The following is a 21,100-nucleotide window of genomic DNA, read 5'->3' on the forward strand; positions in this document are numbered from 1 at the left end:
AATGGTAAATCAACTATAGCGATGTTTACTCTTTACAAGCATTACTTTTGACATTCAGATGTCCCAACGATAAATTAAAAAGATGTGTTTGAACAGCCAATAGGCCCCTGGTTGGTACGTTAATATCACCACGTGAGGTAAAGCAAAGCATCGCTATTGTTATTGGGTTTTGTTTCCTGGTAGTTGATGTTCAAACATGTATACGAGCAATTGCATGTGAGGTCGCGTTCGACTGACCATGATTATTCAGGATGGAATAGTTTTCTCGTTTCAGGTAAATGTGGGAGGAAGTCTCCAGAAACGTTTGCCACCCCAATAATCATGGCCCATTTTGTATTTCAGCAAATCCAAAAAACTCTGGTGACAGAGTTTTAGTAATTATTGTATACATTCTTTTTCCGGAATAAGGCCAATTGAACGCATCGCATGCATAAACACATGACACATAGATGCCACCTATGTGATTGACCAACAACCTATCAGCGTTGGATGTGTGCCTTGGGCGATTTTTCTTCACAGATTTGAGCAGAGGCAGACTTCAATTTGCTACTGAAACCTGATCTACACATTCGACACATTTTGATCTCCGTCCTTTTGGGATTCTCAATTTTATCTCGTACGCCGATGCACGTGTTCCAATTTTTAAAAGCATAACACCATTCACATTGAAACCTGATTTCGGTACATTTTATCACTGTAGGCACTAGCGATTTGCAGTTCGTCAAAATTATGTTTTGTTTTAGTAATGCCCTGTGTTAACAGTTTTGGGTGTCATGTTAGCTGTTAAGGTGTCTCTATACCATTTCTAAAGTTTTCGCTGGTAGTGATATATATATTTTCCTTGATGTTCTGGTTCCTCAGCCCTGAGAAAAATATCTGGGTTCAAACATAGGTTCGAGTTCCTAAGTCCTTATGCTTTGCTAAAAGCACCTCTACAACTGGTAAACCCCGTTTCCAGGTCAACCAGCGAATGATACATCTGTTGATTCCTTCACTCCTTAGTTTACGTGTTCTCATATTTTTCTCCAGGTCCTGAAGAGACCAATAACCTTCAGTCCATAGTAAACGCTGCAATATTCACTCCGTACTTACAACTTCTAGCACCTGAAGTGGGGTCGTCTGTAAAATATGCCTTCATTAACAGCATGAGGAGAATTTTTACACACATGACATTCACCCCTGACTCAGCAGCACACAGTTCTATCATTAGTGCAACGTGCTTTGATTTCATTGAGGATCCAGATTTTCATGTTAGGATGTCGTTCAGGTGAGTTTATCCTCTCTCTAATGTATTTGATGTAATTACTGCTCTACATTCCAAGCGAAGGCTGGGACCACTGTAATTGACTTACTGCTGTTGTGGTATCCCTGCCTAATTTAGCATTTATTATACTCATTCCTTTAATTTTCTGCATCATGTAATAGGCAATAAAAATAAACAATCTGAACAATCGTTCCAGCTACATCTCACTACAAATTGTTGGAAATACGCTGTAATTTCAAATTTCATCGGAAAACATAGAAACGAAATTCCATGTCAGCTTAGATTTCATGACATGGTTTGGTTATTCAATTGACACGAAATAACTTCAGGCTAGTTCCTGATAATAGTGATAATAGGCACATCTAATCACGAAATTCAAATAAGTGGCCTTAGTGAAATTTAAATGCAAAATTTGGTATTCTCCAATATTTTGTACATTAGAATTATTTCAAACAAAATTAATTTTGTTGTAAAACATCCCGCTAAATGCAAAAAGTGCAATGAAACAATTTGAATCGGAAAGAACACGTACTATTTAAACAGAAATATTTGTGTGTCCCCCAAACCAACAAATGGAAAACAATAAAAGAAGTTTCCAGTCAGAGGTTGGATGGCTGTTCACTCCAACGCACAGAGAGTAGACTGGGTATACCTGTGGTCGAAAGTATCTGACACTACTTTCGAAGTCAATAAAAATGAGAAATTTTTTTTTATTCTTTTGGCTTGGGAAAAGGAGAAGTGCCTGGTTGATTTATTTTTTTAAGTATAGAAATGTAGATTAATTTTAGTTTAACAGTCAAGTTCATGTAACATAGTAATGGCATTGGCTATGAAAAAACTTCACAAATTGTCGAACAATATCCATTGATTATGGTCTTTTTCAATCGTGATTTCTGTTGTTGAATATGCTAAATAAGACTATGGTTTCAAAACTGACTTGTTACTTCTTGCATAGTTACCTGAATCTTCCTACTGTCTTTTCTTGGTTACCTCATATTCTTTCAATATGAAGCAGCATACAATGTTGTCAACATTTTAACCTGATGATTAAGTTTGTAAGGTTGCACTCAGACCGTGTGCACCTAAGAGCAACTAGGAGTTTCACATAACTCTCTTCTCTTGACACGATGATAGTCATCACAAGTTTCCCTCAGATTTTGTGTAGGTTACCTGATACCCTTCTATGCACCTGGGAGGAGAGAAATAGACCCTTATCACTCCACGGCCATGTGGAGTCTCGTGGGAATGAAAGCTTTGTTTTTTGCACGGCAAGCCTCGGCCAGACGCAGATTCAGTGCGAGGCTTGCCGTGCAAAACAAAGCTTTTTATCCTCCTGAGACTCAACATGACTGCCGAGTGATAAGGCTCTATGGGCTGAAGTTTATTGTCAAAGTTTTTTATTGTTGCCTCTTGCCCTTGTTTGTTCAGACTTTATCTTCTTCAAAACAATTCCAAATTCCAATTGCATTCCTAATCTGAGGGCCACAGGTTCGTTTGTCATTAAGTGCCACTTTCGTTGACAAAGTTAGTTATTAATTAATTAATTAATTGATTGATTAATTAAAACAAGGTCATTGAGGGAATAGTGCACCCACAACTGACCTTCTGACCAAAATTCTCTCATGCCTAACCCACAGACTGAATTTTTTTATAAATAAGTAAGTGTTAGCTTGTTGTTTTGGGTAGCAATGTTGTCCCCTATATTGTCAAGCCTGGAAGAGCAGACTCTAACAATAACATGCAGCAGACCGTAATTTCGAAGCTGAAAAAAGTGTTTGTTGAAGCTCAACTGCAAAGAAACTACAAACTACAGGAAACGGTTGTGTTGACAATTGGACAGTTGGGAAGAGTTGCTGAAGGAGAACTACTTCTGGTTGTGATTGTGAGCTTGCTGGAGAGCCTGACTGCGCAGTCTCAGCTCATAAGAGCTGTTGCCTTCAAACAGGTAATGGGGCCTAAAACAAATCTCATATCTTCACGGTCATACTATTTATCGTCGATCTAAAATAAAGATAAATTAGGCACTGTTGCTCTACCTCAGCAACAATGAGATTAATGATTGAACAGAGTTTCTTGCCCACAGGAGTCCAATAACCTAACCTCTTAAATTGTTAACGATAATGAGCAATGACAATGATTTTAAACCTCTACAATACTAAATATAGTGAAACCTCTCCTTCCCGACACCTCTTTATTACGGGCAGTTCAGTTGCTCCTCCATATAAAGTCAACTTCTCTAAAACAGACACCTCCATAAAATAGACACTTAGGCCTGTTCCAAATGTCGTGCTTCTGACTTAAACACAGCAGTAGCACAAAGTTTGAAGCCATTTAGTTCGGCAGGTTGAATTAAGTTTGGCACGATTATTTAACACGGCAGTCCCTGTCGTGCCGCACGGCAGTAACGCGGCTTGGTTTCAAACGGCGTGCCATTGCCGTGCCGAAATAAATTCATAAATTATTTTAATGTATTTTGGGTTAATTTTGCTCGTTCTATGCATTTCTATATTTTAGAATTTGGCGCGACTGAATTACATTCGACGTCTGAAACCACTGCCGTGCCACTGCCGGGTCAAATTGATTTACGTTCGGCACGGCAGTAGCACGACGTTTGGAACAGGCCTAATTCCTGTCCTCTTGGTTTCCGTAGTAAAGAGGTTGGACATCTCTTCACAGTCATACTAAAATAAAGATAAATTGGGCATCGTTGCTCTACCTCAGCAACAATGACATTAATTACCGAACAGAGTTTCTTGTCCACAGGAGTCCACTAACCTAACCCCTAAATGCTTGGGCGATAATGACCAATGACCAATGATTTTAACCTCTAAAGTACTAACTATATAACTTAAAGTTCACTTGATGTTGCTAAGGTCGAGAGCTGTCAGATTTCACAGCTCAAATACGTCAAGACTGTCCAGTTTATTGTTACTTTCTATTTCGTTTAAATTTCTATTGTTAATTTGTTTCACCTTAAACAAACCCACTCAAACATCCTAACGGTTTCCCTCTCCAGTCATGTGTATAAATGGAAACTGGTGAACTTTTGTGACAGCCTGTCTTAAATTAATGCTGGCTGAGGTTCTAATGAAACCAAATTCACGTTGCCCTTTGTTAGGTCCAGGAGATGGCTACATTTCAGGGAAAGCCACTGAAGGATTTGTTCTCTAGTTTCAAGCAGGAAATTTGCAAGTTTGTAGTGGATGCAATCGATAAGATACAGAGCCAGAACCCAACCGCTAAAGTGTCTTTGGACATTGTTTTAGAAGTTGCCAGGGTGTTTGAATTCAAGGATGACCATTCGTTCTTAAAGGTACATTCATTTGACAAACGCAATTGAGACTTTCTGTCATTATAATCTCTCCATCACATTATTTGCATTGTATGCAAGCTGGTAAACTGTTTCACTCACCTTGAACCTTGAACCTTGAACTCCTAAGAACTCAAAATTGTTAAAACTGGATAAAAACGCACAATTTACGTTCGAAATACTGAGAAAGTGACTGAAGCAGCACCAGCAAGTTATTCTCATTATGGTTATACCCACAGACTAACATCATGGAGTCTTAAGTTAAAGATGAGCGGGGAATCTTGCAAGGCTGCAAATTGGAAAGATGCTTTTGACTTAGAAAGAAATATATCCAACTATGTTGGTCGATCGAAAAAGAAATCAAACGGCATTTTTGTTGTTCTCAAGAATCGTTGTTGGTAAAATTGGTAGGGACATCCTTTCTGAAATTTCTGTAAGCGGTTGGGCCTTTTCTCTATACATTTTGGTGTGGTGATGTCCAATGACTGCCCATGAATTAGCAGATTTGTTTAGTAATACCTTTTCAGGAGTTTTCGTTATAGGGGTGGAAGGGCCAAGGCCTTTTTTGCAAAGCGTTTGTTTGCCAAGCCTTTCCACGGAGTATGTACTGCTGTCTTGGTATCAAGACAACCATGCAAATTAAGGTAGCAGTAACCTTATCGAACGTAGCGTTTTCTTTCTCATATACAGGGGAGTTTCTAATCGTTACTAAACTTGTCTTTTTATGCAGAGTACGTTACGTTTTGTTATCCCTTATCTTGTGAAGAAAGCGTCGCCCTCCTCGTCAGCAATCTTGAGGCATATCGCCAAAGAACTGAAAATGAACAGACGAGAGATGCTATTGGAAAATTTCAAATTTATCTTCTCCTTCCTCGTGAGGACTTGCTCTCCATCTGAGCTGGAGAAGGCTCTTGGTTATGTGCAGGTAATATGATTTTCCCAACATCTTACATGTACGTCATTCTTGTTTGTAGAGACATGTTTTGAACACGATTTCTTGGCTTTGATTTGCAGTCATGATTCAAGCAAGATCTAGAGCTACAACGAAATCGTCTGTTAGTTTACTTCTTTTAACAGCAGCCGGTAGAAAGGTCTTTGTAATAGTTCATGTAGGATTTCTTTCAAAATGTTTTGTTCATATGGGAACAACGTGGTTTTAGGTGGGATAAAACATTTTGAGAACATTTTGATGAACCTCAAGGTGGTCCACTGTTTCTTCAGTCATGTCTTGTATCATGAACCTAAGTCGACTTATAAACAGGCCTTGCTTTATTGTTCCATACACTTGGAGACAAATCAGTATAAAAATTTAATGGGACAAACTCGATCGTTCGAATTTTTCGTTTACATTCCAGAAAGAGACAGATGTCGAACTTGGAAGCCTGTTACGAGCGGAAGGCCAGAGTGTTTACAATCAGCTATTATTGTATCTAAACGTCAGCTATAACAAAGTGTTTAGCGGATTGGCAATGCTGGCATCCAAGGATGACACATACACTGGGCCAAAAGATCTGAAAACCACTCAGCATTTGGTAAGAAACCAGCCTTCAATCTAACGTTGCCAATTCCACATGTTTGTTGTATCTCATTGGCTACGTGATAAATTGCATCTGTCATGTTTATTCCTCGTTGAGTGTCTCAGTCAGTATATTTCCTGTCCTCTTCATTTTACCCTAGTTCTTTGATTTCAAATTTCTTATTTTCGCTTTTTCAACATTTAATGAACAATCCGAATGTTAGACATATAGGGTCAATTATTAAAAGACAGTTTAGACGTTGTTTAACAAAGCCACGTTCTAAGTCATTTTCAGTTTTGCCAACAATCATATCTAAACATTGTCTACTGCCGACGGTAACAAGAACGCTTGCATCCCAGACTAGAAAACTATTTACCTACTTGAAATAAACCAGTTACAAACAGATTTAGAGGCCCACTGATTGTCTTAGGCCGCAGCCTAAGTTAGACTCTGTTTAAACAACTGGCCCTCAACGTTTGTGGTAGTTAAAGTGGAGTAAATTCAATCAGCCGTCTTATCATAAGTGAGACGTTAGTTGTTATATCAGTTTTCATGACACCAACGGGGTTTAAGTAGAAGGTTTTTTCTTTTTCTTGTAATTTAAACTTAAATGCACGGCTCGATGGAAGAGCATGTTTTTATATATGAATTGACACCTGGTTCAAATAAAGCTCATTCATGTATGTATGCATACGCCTTGTCACGAGAACTCTTGTCCTTGCTACACAGGCAAATTTTCTACAATCGAGACTGCTTGGTATCCTTGCTTTCTACAACTCTGTGCTTCTAACGAACACTGATATGGAAGAAAAGAGATTAGCTCTTGAGAGTCTCACCAAGCTAATGCAAGTTATGGGGCCAAAGTTCATCACCACTGTTCGTGTTAAGGTCATGGGCATCCTGCGATTGTGCCTAAGATTCCAAGACAAGGGATTTCCAGAGTTGTCATGCGATGCATGGGACAGCTTTGTGCGAAATGTTGAACTCTCAAGCCTCGGCCCCATGTTGAGTCAGATTGTCGTCACCCTCCTGCCGTATTTGAACAAACTTCCTGCAAGAGTAACTCAGATTTTTCACTTTCTGATCGTGGAGAACAAAACCTATGTGCAGGAGTATTTTCATGAGATCTACTTCCTTCCTGATATCCCAGAACTTCGTAGAGTAAGCGCTGTACTCAGATCTTGCAGTGGGAGGGCATCTAAGAATATGGGCTTGCAGGACCAGCTGCGGCAGTCGCTGAGGGGAGTGGCTCATGAAAGCGTGGATGTGCAAAAACATGCATTATCAAAACTGAAGCAGCTACTTCACGATAATCAGGTAAGGGTGGTTTCTTTCCAGACTGATCGAGTTCAATCCGTTAAGGTGGTAAATTCCTCTATTTAGGAAAATTTGGAACGTAGCCGTCTCTCTTTATTGGCGTCTCTGTCGTTTGAGCTTTCATGTGACGGCCTTTTACTAGAGATGAAATAAAGACTCCACGGTCTTTTTTTTTTCACTTTTATCCCTTCGTCATTTGTATAACCTTGAAATAAAATAAATTAGAGTTTTTTAGTGCATCATTTCGATTATCTAAGATTTTTAACGTTCTACGGCTTACATGCTCCATTTATACTCTTGCTATATGGAACAAAAAAAACAACAACAACTACTACCACTACTACTACTACTGCTACTACTACTACTACTACTACTACTACTACTACTACTGCTGCTGCTGCTGCTGCTGCTGCTGCTGCTACTACTAATTGGTTATAGAATGGCTGTGTGTGCTTTTGAGCCGTACTGTTCTGATGCTAACAAAATACATGGTTTCTTAAGATCGTTTTAAATGTGTTGATGGCGATGATGTTCACGTTAAAAAAAAAAGCGTTTTCGTTCTCAGTCTCAATTTAATAGATCAAACTTTTCCCTTTCAGCTACGTCGGGTGGTAAGGAAACAACTAAGAAGTGACCTCAAACGTTTATGTTAAAAAAATTTCAGTATTTTAATCCTCTTTATTAACAACATAGGCTTTCTTGGCCAAGTTTGTGTTCCATTCTTGATGCACCAGCGTAAATTTTATTCGCCAGTCTAATCCCACATTGGCTTACTACTGCTGCTGCTGCTGCTGCTGCTGCTGCTACTACTAATTGGTTATAGAACGGCTGTGTGTGCTTTTGAGCCGTACTGTTCTGATGCTAACAAAATACATGGTTTCTTAAGATCGTTTTAAATGTGTTGATGGCGATGATGTTCACGTTAAAAAAAAAAGCGTTTTCGTTCTCAGTCTCAATTTAATAGATCAAACTTTTCCCTTTCAGCTACGTCGGGTGGTAAGGAAACAACTAAGAAGTGACCTCAAACGTTTATGTTAAAAAAATTTCAGTATTTTAATCCTCTTTATTAACAACATAGGCTTTCTTGGCCAAGTTTGTGTTCCATTCTTGATGCACCAGCGTAAATTTTATTCGCCAGTCTAATCCCACATTGGCTTACTACTGCTGCTGCTGCTGCTGCTGCTGCTGCTGCTACTACTAATTGGTTATAGAATGGCTGTGTGTGCTTTTGAGCCGTACTGTTCTGATGCTAACAAAATACATGGTTTCTTAAGATCGTTTTAAATGTGTTGATGGCGATGATGTTCACGTTAAAAAAAAAAGCGTTTTCGTTCTCAGTCTCAATTTAATAGATCAAACTTTTCCCTTTCAGCTACGTCGGGTGGTAAGGAAACAACTAAGAAGTGACCTCAAACGTTTATGTTAAAAAAATTTCAGTATTTTAATCCTCTTTATTAACAACATAGGCTTTCTTGGCCAAGTTTGTGTTTCATTCTTGATGCACCAGCGTAAATTTTATTCGCCAGTCTAATCCCACATTGGCTTATAAGAAACCCGCGCATTGTCTCTCCCTCTTTGTTCTACAATCATGCCATGTGCTGGTTTCCTTTTAATAGTTTCCATCTTCTTGTTAATTTCAGGCCACTCTTCATGGCTTTGTCCTCAGCAATGAGACGGTTGATCCTATCATCCCACAGCTTATTAGTGTGGTAAGGTCAGAGAGGATTGGTTATCTAAGTTAAACCCAAGTTTACGGCTAAGCTAGCATTAGGTTATACCAGGGCTCCTTGAAACAACTGCCAGATTTTGCCTATTTTATACTAAGGAATACTTTGGTAATCAGCATAGAATCTTCTACTAGCACGACGGTTTATTAAACACCTTTAAAGACGTCTCTATCGCAGAGTTAAACTGTAAGAGCAGCTTTTCCATCTTTTATCTCGTTTTAATTTTTGTGGAGTTTTTCGATCCCATTTTTGTGTGATGTAACAATGTTTTTGGAGGATTTCTCAACTAATTAGCTTCTTGGCTTAAAGAAGTTGTCGGCACCATGTCTTTTAAATTCTGTTAATTTTAAAACAAAACAATAATTAACTAAATAATTGAATAATAGGTATCACAGTCTTCAAGTTAACTTGCACTGAGTCATATTTGTGTTTAACACGATTCGTTTTTGTTTGTCTTTTTCTGAAGTTGATGTCTAGCTGTCATAAACACGACACTGAGTCCAAGGTACTTGTAGCTGAGTGTCTTGGTGAGCTGGGAGCTGTTGATCCTGGCAGGTCAGTACATACATACATACATAACCTTTGTTTCATCTCGAATGTTAGAGCAGCTACAAATTAGCTAATATCTCCGAGAAATAACGTTAACACAAACAAAACAATGCCAAAAAAGATGAATAAAAATAAGTTAGACCTTTAAACTGGTAACTATAATTCTGCAAATTCTTTTCACTGGGCAAAAGTATCCAGGCTTTGTACACGTCTCTTGAAATCAGAAAAAAAGTACTCTTTCTTAATTCTTCAGGAAGAACATTCCATTGCTTGGCGGAAAAATATGTTTTACTTTGTTTACAGTTTTACTATGTGTTTATTTGTCGCGACAAAGACAGATTCTTTCTAAAGCAATCTTTCTTCATGTCAAAACCATTTTGCATGTAGTCTGATAACATAATTATGTAACTGACACGTGGAATATCATGTGTCTGCTTGGAAATTGCCGACAATACTTATGTTGCTAAGTGTTTTTGTTTTCCTGTTTGTATGAATAAAATTGAAATTGTGGATCTTCAGTCAAATCATTTTCAGATCTTCCTGGGTAAACTTTGAAAAGGTTACGATAATGAAGATGAACGAAACTTTATGAGAATAACAAATGCCTTTGTGCAAGACTTCATTATGGTATGGGACACATAATATTATATTGGAAGACTCAATAACTCAACCTTTTACGTATGATACATGTAGAACCAGTTTTAACGCTCAGAGAGAGGTATCATAATATATCTTGTTTATGACTTGTAGGCTCGATAAGCTGACCCATGATCCTGTGGACGAACCATCAGTATATGAGGTTAGTTTATTTGATGCATACAAGGCTGTGCAATTGAATTGCTCGAATGATGTGATAAACCAATATATGGTGTTCCATCTAAACGTTTGTATGTTTGGAAGTCTCACGTACAATTCAAACTTTGTTTCTTTTTTTTTCTTTATGTTGTTGTTGTTGTTGTTTTTAATTGTGGTTATTTACTGCTATCCCGACCATTTGGATCTAACAGTGCTCGATTTGGAAACGAAAGAGCTATGACGAACATAGTGAACTGTGGCTCTCAGTAATGTCCAATACTCACCACTTGTTCAAGTCGTGAAAGTGAAGATTCAACTCGTACGAGTCGCATGACTGGTGCAAGTGGTGAATGTGATACTTTTGATAAAACGTCGATTCGCCACAAGTGGCGAAACTGTATCTCATTAAGGAAGGCTACCAGCCTAGTCAAGTCGCACCAGTCGTTCAAATGAGTCATTCAACTCGTACGAGTCGTATGACTCGTTCAACTGTTGTAACTGCATCTCATGTGTCCCCAATTAGTATTCTGCGTTGATGATGATGATGATAATGATGATGATCATCATCATGATGGTCTGGACCAACAGGCAACAGATGTGTCTGTTTTACATCATTTTGCTGGGAAATAGGTCACGCCAGCCTATATCTGCCACTATCAGTCCATTTGTTGGTCCCACCCCCTTTTTATGAATGTGAAACAGGTAAAGGGCTACGTCCTGGTGTACCGGTTAACGAAAATTGCGTGACATCGTTTCGTGATTTCGTGACAGAGAAGAAGACACTTAGTGAATGAACGAACTTGGCTGGAGATGGGTACAAAGGTTGATCACAGCCAGAGATTTTTTTACGTCCCAGCTAACTATCATTTGCATTTTAAAAGAGCGATTTATTTGTTTTGTTTCTATGTAATGTCATACCTTGAGCTGTTATTTTATTAACATTTTTCTGTAGAGTGGTTGTGATGATATGGAGTTTGCTGTGGAGCTCATTAACCAACTTGTTCAAGCCTTCCTTGCTGCGCATGATACGAGGGCACAGGTAAGTTCAGTTTGACAAAAGGGAAAATAAGCAACAACGACAGCAATGACAACGCCCCAAAACAAGTGGTTTAATGAGCATAGAAAACGCTCTGCACGTGCGTTTAAATTTACATTTCTTTGCCGTTCTCTGCAAAACAAAAAAGTGAAATGACCAAATGTGGAGAACGTGAACACAAGGCGGTGAATTTTCCATTCTCTTTCTTAACTTGAACGCCACTCCTAGTAATTTGGTTCCTGGGTAATTCGCCGTTTCTGTAAAAGTTGAACAAATTGAAATAATCGCGAAGTAGCACAAATGCTTTAGGTCCGCATTGGCGCAGCAGAAGAGTGACATCTAAATAAAACCCGTTATGGTGAAAGTGTTGCATTAAGTTACAAAAGCACTGCCATGATACATGATAATGGTGTGGCAGTGATTTAAACAGTTTCTCTCTTTTGAGTCAGCGTACAGTAAAAATTTAAACATGACAAAAATACTTTTATTTTATTGATGGCACAAATGCTAATCAATTACTAGGATAGGAGTTTTGTTCTTGCCGTAGTGCTAACACTCTCTAAGTAATAGAGGTTAGCTTGAGTCAATGTACAGTAAAAATTTATACACAATATACTTTTATTGTTTTGACGGTACAAATACGCAGCTAATCAAATACTAGGATAAGAGTTTTGCTCTTGCCGTAGTGCTAATAGTCTCTCATCGAGGTCAGCTTGACTGAAGCAATTGCTCCAATGTTCATTTATGTGCAAAACTATCAGACTCCTTTCCATAGCATTTGACTGATTGCTAGTCTTTAAATAGTGTAGAAAATGTTTTGTTTTTATAACTCAACCCGTGCGTTTCTGTGTGTCATTGGGGTGAGATTTTTGGTGAATGATTTGTGATACTCCTGGGTCAAGATTTCGCCCACGATATAATGGTACTGCCAGATTTTTTTTTTTCAAGAATTGAATCGTGTAGTACATCAAGAGTGTTTCATCCGACTCTTAAATACCCAGTAGTGGGTTGCGGCCCTATGCCCCACTGGGGGCTCAAAGGACTAAGAGAGAGTGGGTTGAAAAAAACGAGGCTTAGCCGAGTTTATTCAACCAAGTTCTAAAGCTAATGATACACGGTTCAACATTTGTTGAGCAACAAATGTTGCTACTGCTGTTCAACAAATGTTGAACAGTGTATCATGTGATGTTGAACGTCGAAATATGCCGTTCAACATGTTAAAAGTTGTTGAACAAAAATAAAACTTGGCTTTATCCCGTTCAACAAGTTGCCACGACAAGTCAACTAGTCGCAAATTTGTTGATCAACAAAAGTTGAACGATGTTGAACCGTGTATCATTAGCTTAGGTATTTGGAAATCGGATAAAACACCCTTCGAGTAGTTAACATATCTTTTCAAACAAGTAATGGTTTTAAATGATTATCCTTGAAATTCAAAGCAAAAGTTATATAACAGTCCACACTTGCAAACCTTCAAGGTGGGCATTTCCTTTGTTTTCTCTTGAGTTTGAGAAGTGTATTCTATATCACACAGACATTCATTTCCTCGTTATTCTTATTAAAAAGCACAAAAGAATGTAAGGACTCCATCGCGTAGAAAGATATGATGCTACTGCTATCGTGATCGTGGACTAAATTTCACTCAAAATGTTCATCTGTGTCTGCTAGGATTGTTCTGCATATGCCATTCAAGAAGTTCTGCTTAGTTATGAGTGCAGTGAATCAAAAAAGGATGGGTAAGTGAATAATGTTGCTTTACTTTCACTTGTAAATGCACAGAGACCTCTCCAAATTTTGACGAGTTTAGCGTATATCGTTACTGAGAAAAATGGTGATATTTTATTATGGTTTGAAAGGAAATGCCACCGATATATTGTTGACATTCTGGTAATATTTTGTAGCGTAAGGTGCAAAACTGCCTGTGAAAGCTTTCTCGTCAGTCCATACAAAGCTTCGCATTAACTTTCCTTTGCAGAATGCAAACTGTCGTCAAGAAAAGTTCGTTTCTACGGACGTCTTGACACTGTACACACGGCTTTATGATAACATGATAATTCATGACACATTATGACAAGAGATAGAGAAAGAGAGAGCAATCCGCCGAGAATCGTTTTCATTACTTTTGGAGTGATTGTATGTTAGTTTAAGATTGTTAAAGTGGTATATTTTAAAGGCAACCACCACTCTTGAACAAATTAATGCTAAATTGTTGAAAATACAATCTCATTTCGTTAGAAAACATGGAAATAAGATTTCTGTGTCGGACAAAACAGGATTCAATTATCACCTATTTTCCTTTTAAATTTCCCGGGTATGGCAATCTTGGATTTTATGACGTAATACGGTTGTTCTATTGTTCCACAAAGAATTTCTGCTAACTGACAATAGTGGCAACCGTATGTCGTCATGGAATCCAAAATGGTGGCGCCCGGGAAATTTAAAAGCGAAATAGGCGACAATCATATCTATTTTTTAGCACACTTAAATGTTATTTCTACTTTTTAAACTAAAATTTAGTATTTAGACGCTATTTCCAACAATTTACCGTCCATTTGTTGTCGGTTTGGAGGTTCCCTTTAATCATCTGTTTTAATGATAGTAGGTTGATAAGATGTTGTGTTCACATTATTTTCAGTGTTGGCTATCAACTGTGGAGGAAATTTCCAGAACACATCCAAGAAGTACTTAGACCGCATTTATATTCAAAGTAAGTTGCATTTGAAACGGCCTTCTCAAAACAACAACAACAACAAAACAAACCAAACATCCTCAAGTATCCTCGAGACTATTGCCAAGGTAAAGCTCTCTTCTCTATACTCGTTCATGGAAATAGCCCATTTTACAGTTGTGTGCTTAATTGCCTGGCCTTGGATGGGAAGTGAGGCTGGGGGTGAGTTTGTTTTGAACAAAGCTGACTGTTTTTGATATGTAGATCATGCTGTTCTTATGCTAACTAGTTTGCATTTACACATGGAAAACAATGAGGTTTGTATCAAACAAGGTCACTCCAAGCCTCGCTTCCAATCCAAGGGCAGGTCATTAAGCACACAACTGTAAAATGGCCTATTGAATAAATGCCTTCGTCTAATAAAAACCCCATATCTATCCATATGAGGAACTATAACTGACCCCCTGGAGTTTTCCTGACTAGGTTACGTTACTTTGATAAGAAAATGAGATGTATTGTGTCTCTGGTAAAAGTTTAAAGTGGCAGATGTCCCACTTGTATTATATATATTTTTTAACTTATTAATAATTTATAAAGGAGGGCTGGGATGTGATCCCAATTTGAATAAAATTTGGTGGAGGTTAGCTTTAAATTTTCCCAAGAATTGTTACCTCTATTACGGACACCTTTGGGACCGCAAGTTAGTGTCCTTAATAGCGAGAGTCTAATAGCGAAAAAAGAAAAACCCGGGAATATATTACCTGTAAAATTTGTGCCTTTGTGGTACTAAGATTACAGTGTCCTCACATAGAAGATATTTCTTTTTTTTTCCCTTTGAATAAGTGAACTAAGTGCTGCACGTGCTTTGACTAACTGAATTAAGTGTGCACGTGTTTTGACGTTCTCAACAGATATCTTAGTTCCACCACTCCTAACTGGTCTCACCTTCCTAAACCAATCTACAAAAGTGCGAAAGGAAGGACTTTCAATGAGTGGGTCAGCACATGGACATCATACATGATCACTAAGGTTTGTAGTGACTTTAGAGTGTCTTTAAAGGCGTTACATCAAAAGGACTTTGCATTGTAGAAGTACAAACTGAACACCCCTCTTTTGTATGAAGTGCTTCTAGGACACCCAGAGGAATTAGAAGATACCAGGGATTTTGTCAAAGGGCAAACAAACCCCAGTCTGTTTAGTGATTTTTAAAAGAAAAAAAAAATTGACCAAGTTTGGTTCAAATTACAATCCATTTCCCTTCTGGCCAACAGAAGCTAGAGATACTTACAATGCTAAATAGAGTTTCAGAAACTTGTCTATAGAAGCTGAGGCAAAACTGAACCATTATTTTGGGTCAGCTAAGTGTTACTTAAGATAGGTCATCAGTCAGCCTGTTTAACGTAATTTCGTTAAAATAGTGTAAATTAAAGTTTCTCTTTTAATGGTTTTTGAAGGAAAGAGCTTTACCTTTTTTCGCATAACTTATTTATATCATGGCCTTGTGAAGTTGACCGAAGGATATGTCCAGAAATGCACGCCAATGAGATGCATGAACAGTATGATAGACATCACAAGGTGTCCCCCAACCTTAATTCTTACTAAAACACAAATAACTAGTAATCCTTAGCTGACTCTAAATAATGGTTCAGTTTTGCCTCAGCTTCTATCGACAAGTTTCTGAAACTCTATTCAGCTTTACCAAACTAAGGTTAGGACTGCTTTGCTAGCAGGGATCTCAAGGAAAGCAATTTCTCCCGTTCAACGGAACCAATTGTTGTACTTTGAATACTAAATGTGGACCAGTGTAAATTGTTAATTATCACAGCAAACCATCAATTTTAGGTTTCGCTATTGATTCAAATTTCTGTGGTTAAAGGAACTGTTTATTTTATTTACACAATTAATGTACAGTCTTACTTATGGTAGGTGCTTTCTTGTACATAGGTTAAAAGCCAGAAACCATCTCACATGTTTCAGGCGTGTAGTAAGATTTTTAAGGTAAGTCTTTCTTTTTTGTGAAGTAGCTAACATGAAGTGGTTTCTGCACCTCATAGAATACGTGATAATAATAATAATAATAATAATAATAGTAATAATAATAATAATAATAATAATAATGGTAAACTGGGTTAGAGTTGATTTCAAAAGGAATTTAGAATAGATCGATATTGAAGTCACAGAAAGTTTTACAGTGTAACAGTCATTAACAGACGCGCTCGAAACCTGCTATACATCTTACCTGTTCGGCTTAGAGATCTGCCCAGCTTAAGAATTAGCTTCCTTGCAAGGAGACAACTGTCATGTTGGCCAGCCAACACGACGGTGTGGTGAAGTAGTACTTTTTAGGAACTTTGAGAGAAATAAGATTTTGAGAACCTGATGTACCCCTTTGTTGTAAGGGGACTGTATGGGTTTGTAAAATTGTCTTTTTTGCCCTCTTTAATGTCTCATTAATTAACTTCCCACTTCATTAGCTGTCAGGCATAACGCCTCCTCAAGATGTTTTGAGGAGGTGTTAAGGGTTCGGAATTATCATTCACTAGTGACTGAATTTTTTCTCACTTGGTCGCTCATGTTAGACAGAACAGTATCACAAAATTGTGAGTGCTACCCCCTCTGCAAAAAGCCGTCCAAATCTCAGATGGTAAAGTCCTATCAATAAAACAACCACCCTTATAATGTTTTGAACTTTAAGTGGTAGCTGTTGCAAGCTGTTAGCTTAGTGTGTGGGGGATTGACCGTATTCCTTAATAAGAATAAGCGGAAAAGCTATTAGTAAATTTGGTAAGACATTTCTGCAAACTTTCGCTGTCATGATAATTTAAGAGCGATTTTGTACTCAAGTAACTCCAAAAACCTCTTATGACGGATTTCCTGTCATCATTGCTTGTGTTTCAGGCCATATGATGATTTTTTTTCGTGAATCTCAAGTCATTTTGAAATGCAGAGTGTTCCCAAATACAGTCAACTCCCTTTATTACAGACACTTCGGGACCACAAGTTAGTGTCCTTAATAGTGAGAGTCCGTAATAGCGGGAATTTATTTCATTCAAACGTCTGTAATCTGTTTTTATGGGGGACTTAGCTGCTGTCCGTATTATCGGGGTGTCCGTAATAGCGAGGTGTCCGCAAGGCGAGAGGTGACTGTATATACTCTCCCCCCTCATCCACAACAACAACAAAAAACCAACCAACAAACAAAAAACAAAAAATAAACATAAACAAAAACTATACAAGTCAAACAAGCCCAGTGTTTGCATTAGGAACTTGGCTACATCACTGTGTTTACATTCTGTTTACAGCACGATGTGAAAACTGCGTTGTTCTTGCTACCTCATGTGCTACTTTATGTGCTGTTAGATGGTTCACAAGAAGACATAGATGAGGTAAGAGGTGGGTTTAAGGGCCTTAAAGTACGGGAAAACCACTGAAAGGCTTCCAAAATAAGAAACGGCACTGCTAGAATCCCGGAAATTATATCTAGAGTTGACAAAGCTTGAAATTTATAACATCAACGTAGATATTTACTCCTTAAATCAAATGACACTTTCGCTTCTTTGTGCAAGTTTTGCCTCGTCCCCTTAAGTCAGTGTCGACTTGTTAGCAGCCCTTTGGACGCACGGGGTCAACATTGGAAATGGTGGGCTTGAGTGCGGAGCAAGGATTTTATCTTGGTCTTGGTTTGTTGCAAGACTTTAGTTAAGGACTGTAAAATTCTGTTCTCACAAATCGAAGGATACACCTCGTGTGTCAACCACTAGGCTGGGCCCTTACCTTCTGGGACCAGTTGTTGAAAGTTCTATTGAGCTAATCATGGGTTAACGTGAACTTTGATTAGAGTTCAATTACTAATCAACTTATCAACTTATTACACTATTTTTTACCTAAATGTAAATATATGAAACATATATTTTGAACTGTGGATGAAAGATCAAATAGAAGAAAGATCCTCGCAGTTACTACGCAACTTAAGGGGCCCTAGTCAGCCACACCTTTGTTTTTGTTTATATGCGCGAGTTCGGCTATTATGTTTAATTCTGAGCATGTCGAAATGAACGAAATCACTGTGAAACTACTAAAGATAATGAAACATACTTTCAGGAACACAACTTACAGTAAAGCATTAAGATTTCACTTCACCATGCAACATCAATAATTTTGATGGCATCGAAAATGGCGGAGGCTGACTAGGGTCCTTTATGCAGTTGCAAAAAGAAAGCCTGAAAAACATTCGGGCTTGAACGGGATTCGAACCCATGACCTCTACGATGCCGGTGCAGTGCTCTACCAACTGAGCTATCAAGCCAACTGTGAGCTTGTCATATTGTGAGTTCGTAATATACCTGTGAAGGATGAATAAATATATGTAAATATATGAAACATATATTTTGAACTGCGGGTGAAAGATCAAATAAAAGAAAGATCCTCGCAGGTACTACGCAACTTAAGCAGTTGCGAAAAGAAAGCCTGAAAAAAGTCGGGCTTGAACCGTTAATATAAATTTAGCTTTTAAAAAGGTTTTTTTGATGAGCGACATCAAAACCTCGTTTAATTTTCAACCTGGCTTCGCGTTAATGAGCTCTTGAACAACCGTGCCCAGTATGTCAGGAAACCGAGTTGAAACGAGTTGAACTTCCCATGCATGTACATGTAAAGAGCCGTCGTGCGGCATGTTCAGGCTTGACAAGATGTTTGCCAAGCTTTTGCTCGGGCTTTCTTGGTACAACAACAACAACAACAATTTAGTTTGTTGGGTATCTAGATCTCTGTTGGAATTAGAGGATGGGGTTAAAATGTCCCAGGTAGTCTGATAGATACTACACAGCGTCGTAACGGAAAAAACTGTGAGCTTCTAGCACTGTCATAAGCTCACGTACTTGCAAAGTACACTAAGATTACATAACAGGATTGAGGTTGGTTGGTTAGGTTGGTCTGTGCATTATCGTTTAGTTTTCTTTGACTAGAAACTCTACTCTACGTTGTCTTTCCAGGCATGTAGGTAACAAACTGCTAGGGTTTACTCAGCGATGAACTAGCACACAACAGCGGTGATTTGCAATACTCCTAGTTGGTCCATGTTATGAAAACAGGGTTAAACTCCAGCCATGTGAGTTACTTAGGCTGGAAGTGCGACTTTACCAGTTACTTACTGTGCCTTCGGGATGGTTTGTCTTTTAAGCTATAATATGTGCTTTTTTTAGTCTTAACCAATCCCTTCTGAAACATTGTTTCTCTTAATCAGGTGTATGTGGAGATCATGGCTGTTCTAACACATCTTCAGAGAAATGAAGAGCTGCCGGCACCATCCTCAGGTGAGAAAAGCTTTCATGACATGGTGTCTTAAAGTGTGGCGTCACAAATACTTAATGGTTTGAAATTTGGGATTTGCTGAAAAGGCATGATTAAACTGAATGCCTACGTGCGAAAAATCAGCATCTTATTGCAATTTCAGAGTGAGATATTAGCAATGATATGCTCCATACAAATCCTTCTAATTTTGTCCCAGTTTTAATTCTGCTGTTTCAGATTATCTCAGCAAGTCGCATAGTTTTATAAATTTAGTTTTTGTGACGTCATCACTTTTGGACTTTCTACCATTAGTTTTAGGTTTTTTATGCCAAAACATTATCTGAATTAACACCTTTAGGGATTTTAAGATACAGCGTGTATCATTTCTATTTGAAACAATAACGTAGCCCTACCTGTTACACATAATTCCATTTCCTATTTAAGCAGTTTAATTACGATGTCATTTGAATTGTGTGAACTATGATGTTTTAAGTAGAAATGTTGTGCTAACATTCGCCCTTTTTTTGGTATTCAAGTGAATTATGGCCGTGACAACCATTAGTCAGGGTTCTCTTTTCATAGGCGCGATATTTTGTACATAGGCATTTGTTTTTTAAGGGGTGGATGGGTTGGTGGGTGGGGTCAGATTGTGATCTATAGATATTGGGCAATCCTTTTGCCTTTCTTGCAATAGATTGGAATCATGCGTTCTGAAAATGCGTTGTTGAGAAGTTTTTTTCGTTTCATTTGATTTTCTTAATACTATTTCTTTTTGAAGTCTTTATCAAATGTAGAGAGCCAGAGAATAGGTTATAATCACATTCTTCTTGGACATGTCTGTTTTGTTCCGGAGGTCTATTTAACAAATAGATTCCTTGCTGCCGTGCGTCTGTTCAGTAACAGATCAAAGAAGACATCAAAATGTGGTAAGAACAAAAAAGTGGCAGTGATGTTCTTACCACATTTTGACGTCTTCTGTGATCTACTGCTGAACAGACGCACGGCAACGTGGAATCTATTTGTTTATATAATAAACAAGCAAAAGTTGTTTATGGTGAAGTCATCTATGCGTCTGTCCTCCAATAGATCATAAGTAAGCACCAATCGAAATGCGTGTAGAATTCAGCTTATTATATAACGAATAACATGCATGTTACATGATCGAACAATTGTTTTGTTTTCTACTGACGGAGGCCCTATTCGGCCAAAGTTTTTTCATGGTGCAACATTCCTAAATCCTGTGCACTCTCTTGTTGTAATCCTCATTTCACTCTGTACAGATTTGGAATTAGAGTGAAGTTAATAAACAAAACTAGACATGCTTACATTCCCATTTGGGAAACCTGTCCGCACGCTGGAGTACCATAGTTAAAAATTGCAAAGCTGTTTCAGTTCAGCATTTTCCATTTATAAGTATTGTCTTTGTTCTAGATTTCCGCCAAATGAGTGCCCAAACAGTGTTTTCAGCTCTGGATTATTTGAATCGTTGGACAAGAGCGAGAGCCCATAGTTTAGCAGTGAAAACACAGCTCCTCTCATCAAAAAGCCGTGCTGGTGCATCCGTCTCAGGTATATACATTGATTCCATCACCGTCTTAGTAATAATGACAAATTTCGTTTCGTTCGCA

The 21,100-nt window shown here is 38.1% G+C and overlaps 1 protein-coding gene across 1 annotated transcript in view; it reads left to right on the forward strand.

Annotated features, from left to right (window-relative positions):
- The window catches only part of LOC146461486 (serine/threonine-protein kinase ATR-like), a 99,260-nt gene that overhangs the window by 42,243 nt on the left and 35,917 nt on the right, over positions 1 to 21,100 (forward strand). Inside the window, exons 18-34 of the mRNA XM_085086916.1 lie at positions 1,030 to 1,267; positions 2,951 to 3,209; positions 4,383 to 4,577; positions 5,305 to 5,499; positions 5,930 to 6,106; positions 6,821 to 7,408; positions 9,049 to 9,117; positions 9,602 to 9,690; positions 10,435 to 10,483; positions 11,432 to 11,518; positions 13,184 to 13,251; positions 14,151 to 14,222; positions 15,095 to 15,212; positions 16,128 to 16,181; positions 17,486 to 17,569; positions 19,426 to 19,495; positions 20,904 to 21,041. Of these exons, the coding sequence (XP_084943042.1) occupies positions 1,030 to 1,267; positions 2,951 to 3,209; positions 4,383 to 4,577; positions 5,305 to 5,499; positions 5,930 to 6,106; positions 6,821 to 7,408; positions 9,049 to 9,117; positions 9,602 to 9,690; positions 10,435 to 10,483; positions 11,432 to 11,518; positions 13,184 to 13,251; positions 14,151 to 14,222; positions 15,095 to 15,212; positions 16,128 to 16,181; positions 17,486 to 17,569; positions 19,426 to 19,495; positions 20,904 to 21,041 (2,550 nt within the window). The remainder of the gene's footprint in view (positions 1 to 1,029; positions 1,268 to 2,950; positions 3,210 to 4,382; positions 4,578 to 5,304; positions 5,500 to 5,929; positions 6,107 to 6,820; positions 7,409 to 9,048; positions 9,118 to 9,601; positions 9,691 to 10,434; positions 10,484 to 11,431; positions 11,519 to 13,183; positions 13,252 to 14,150; positions 14,223 to 15,094; positions 15,213 to 16,127; positions 16,182 to 17,485; positions 17,570 to 19,425; positions 19,496 to 20,903; positions 21,042 to 21,100) is intronic.

This window comes from Pavona decussata, unplaced genomic scaffold (genome assembly GCF_977016875.1).
Source record: "Pavona decussata unplaced genomic scaffold, jaPavDecu1.1 SCAFFOLD_198, whole genome shotgun sequence".
NCBI lineage: Eukaryota > Metazoa > Cnidaria > Anthozoa > Scleractinia > Agariciidae > Pavona > Pavona decussata.